This window comes from Trypanosoma theileri, assembly GCF_002087225.1.
Source record: "Trypanosoma theileri isolate Edinburgh chromosome Unknown TM35_Tth_5_V1, whole genome shotgun sequence".
Classification (NCBI taxonomy): domain Eukaryota; phylum Euglenozoa; class Kinetoplastea; order Trypanosomatida; family Trypanosomatidae; genus Trypanosoma; species Trypanosoma theileri.
The window spans coordinates 227,127-229,913 of NW_021639847.1; the positions used below are offsets into that span (position 1 = coordinate 227,127).

At 36.1% G+C, this 2,787-nt stretch overlaps 1 protein-coding gene across 1 annotated transcript; it reads left to right on the forward strand.

The window, feature by feature from the left end:
- Positions 1 to 1,090: 1,090 nt before the first annotated feature.
- On the forward strand, positions 1,091 to 2,785 carry TM35_000051840 (uncharacterized protein; the record flags this gene model as incomplete). Its single annotated transcript, XM_029022839.1, has 1 exon — positions 1,091 to 2,785. A coding segment is annotated over one exon (1,695 nt), but the record flags the coding sequence as incomplete, so codon positions are not given.
- Positions 2,786 to 2,787: the final 2 nt, after the last annotated feature.

Genomic DNA, 2,787 nt, shown 5'->3' on the forward strand with positions numbered 1-2,787 from the left:
TATATATATATATATATATATATATATATATATATATATGCATACGAATGACGCTTACCTTCTTCTTTTTTTTTTCTTTTTTTCTTTCTTTTTCTGTTCGTGATATAATTTCCCTCGATTTGTGTTTTGTTTCATTTTTTTTTTTTTACGATTATTTTTGTACAAAAAAAAAAGGCTGTACTCGTCGATATGTTTTTTATTGTTTTGCATCATTCTCTGCTCCCTTCCTGCAGAAATGAGTAAAAATTACATTACAATTCCATACAAACCCGAAGAAACAAACAGACATACAAACACATACATACATATATGAACATACAAACACAGTCATCTTTAGAAGCTACTCTTGGGCGGGAGACACCTTTGAATGAATATCAAAAAGAAAAAAAAAAGAAGTATATATATATATTTATATATATTTATATGTATACATTCACGAAAACATACCGATATGTATTACATATATATATGTATAAATATATGTAATCTATTTACATCTTTCCCTTTCTTTGGTTTCTATTTTTTTTTCTTGAAGAAAGTAAAACTAAAGGAAAGAGACAGAATGATTATTTAAAGGGTCCACAGAGAGAAAGAAAAGTGCGATAGAAACCAATTACAAAGAAATCTAACAACGGTTTGAGGATGAAAAAAAAAAAAAAAGAAAAAAAAGGATATTTATTTTCTGATAGGTGTGCGTATCTATATTTATGTAATCTCATTCTTAATATCTCTGTTTATTTGTGTTTGTGATTGTATGTTCGTGTGTGCGTGTTGTTGTTGTTGTTGTTCTCTTTTGTTATTGTTTTTTGTTCTTTTCGGGTTACTCCTTCTTTCCAACATCTCTGTTGAACTAATATTAATAGATCATTACCTTCATTATTATCATTATCATAATAATACCACTCTTTGTATCTGTACGGTTTCTTTTTTTTTTTTTCTTCTTTCTCTCCAAAGAAGCCTTATTCTTTAGTTTAAGAAGAGAGTAAGGAAACGTATACGTAGAGAAATTCGGATAAAAGGGAATAAAAAAGTAAAAACAAAGAAAAGTGTATGTATAACTTCTCTCTCTTTATACCTTACGTATAGTTTCATGATCATCACAGAAGATATCTTTGCATGCGTTCGGGAATGGCGCCGCAATAAATTGGCAAGTGCCTTTATTAGTACGAATACAACTACTAGTAATAGTAATAACACTAGTGCTAATAGTAATAGTAGTAATAATAATAATAATGTTTTTGGAGATGAGGAAATGCTGGTTGTGCTATCGGGTATGAATGTTGTGCCGGGAAAACTCATTCTCACTTCTTCTTCTTCTTCTTCCTCCGATGAATGTACGGCCGCTATTGAGATTCATTCCCGCTGCTGTAAAATTTCCATTCCTTTTTTAGAAGAAGATCGTCTGCACATTATCCGTCAATTACGATCCCGGTCTATTCTTGATTCTCTTAGTGGTATGAACAGCCGTTTAGAGAACTCCGATGAAAATATATTATCATTGCCGCATTCTGATTGGTCGTCTAATCCTTTTCATACACTTTCGATGAAACTTCATTCTTCTTCTTGTTGGTGGCGAATGGGAGATGTGGTGCGATTAGCCGTGAAATCTCCACGACTATCATTTGTGGATTCCACACTTATTCGCCATCGCTGTGCTGCGGTAGTTGTGGTGGATAATTCAACTGCGGAGACTTCAGTGAATAGTCTCACGGTGAGTGGAGTGAATTCCTCGACGAAGTTATTACTTCCACGCGGTTCACCGGCGTCGTTTATTCGTTTTTCTTTACTTTCATCTACACTTGCGTGGATGCGGGCGTTAGTGGCGGAGTCCTCATGTGGATTAACAAGTGGAACACCAATGGGTTTATTACGGGTTCTTTTTGGTTTAAAAAGGACACGGTCTTTAGAAGGGGAAGAGAAGAATGCTGGTCATAATCATAATAATAATAATAATAATAATAATAATAATAAGGGTAATAAGGAAGATGTTGAGAATGATGACAGTGATCTTGCCCCTTCTCTGTGTCTCTTGTTTGCCCTATTCGGCTACCGCATAGAACCGCTGACTCTCACTCAAACAACAACAGATAATAATAATAATAATAATAATAATAATAATAATAATAATAACGATGATGTTGACATGGAGGATGCATGGCGACGGATTGGTGGAAATATCTCGTGTTATTTTTGTGGTCAGAAACCAAAGTTGGTGATTGAAGAAGTCGTGGTAGAAGAAGAAGAAAAAGCAGAGAAAGAACCATCTCAACATCAAGAAAAAAAAGAGGAAGGTGGAGAAGAAAAAGAAGAAGAAGAAGCTGAGAAGCCAACGGAGTTAAGTGAACTGCATAAAGAAGTAGTGCCAACCAATGAGGAGGAGCCTACAACTACACCGGAGCTCACATCTCCTGTTACTATCCAAACTTCCAAACGTACAAGCGTACACTATCACTATACCATTCATTTAAGTGAACAGACGGATTGCTCGGGTCATCATCACAACTGTCCATGGCGAGTGCTCTTTCTTCGCATAGTGTTGGCCGATGTTCTTTCACCGGCATCATCGAAGGAATTGCAATTTAACATTTCTGATGTTAGTGCCTCTGTGGCACAACTACGTGTTTGTCTGCGACTACCAGAAGTGACAAAACTGATGGAGTGTTGGCGCCGTAGTGTTTATGCGGCCTCTGCGTGGGGTGAAGTATATACACAACACCCACTTCCCGCTGCTGTACGGACGGCTATTCCACCACCCGCTGATGTGAGAGTAGAGAAGTATTTGCAGTC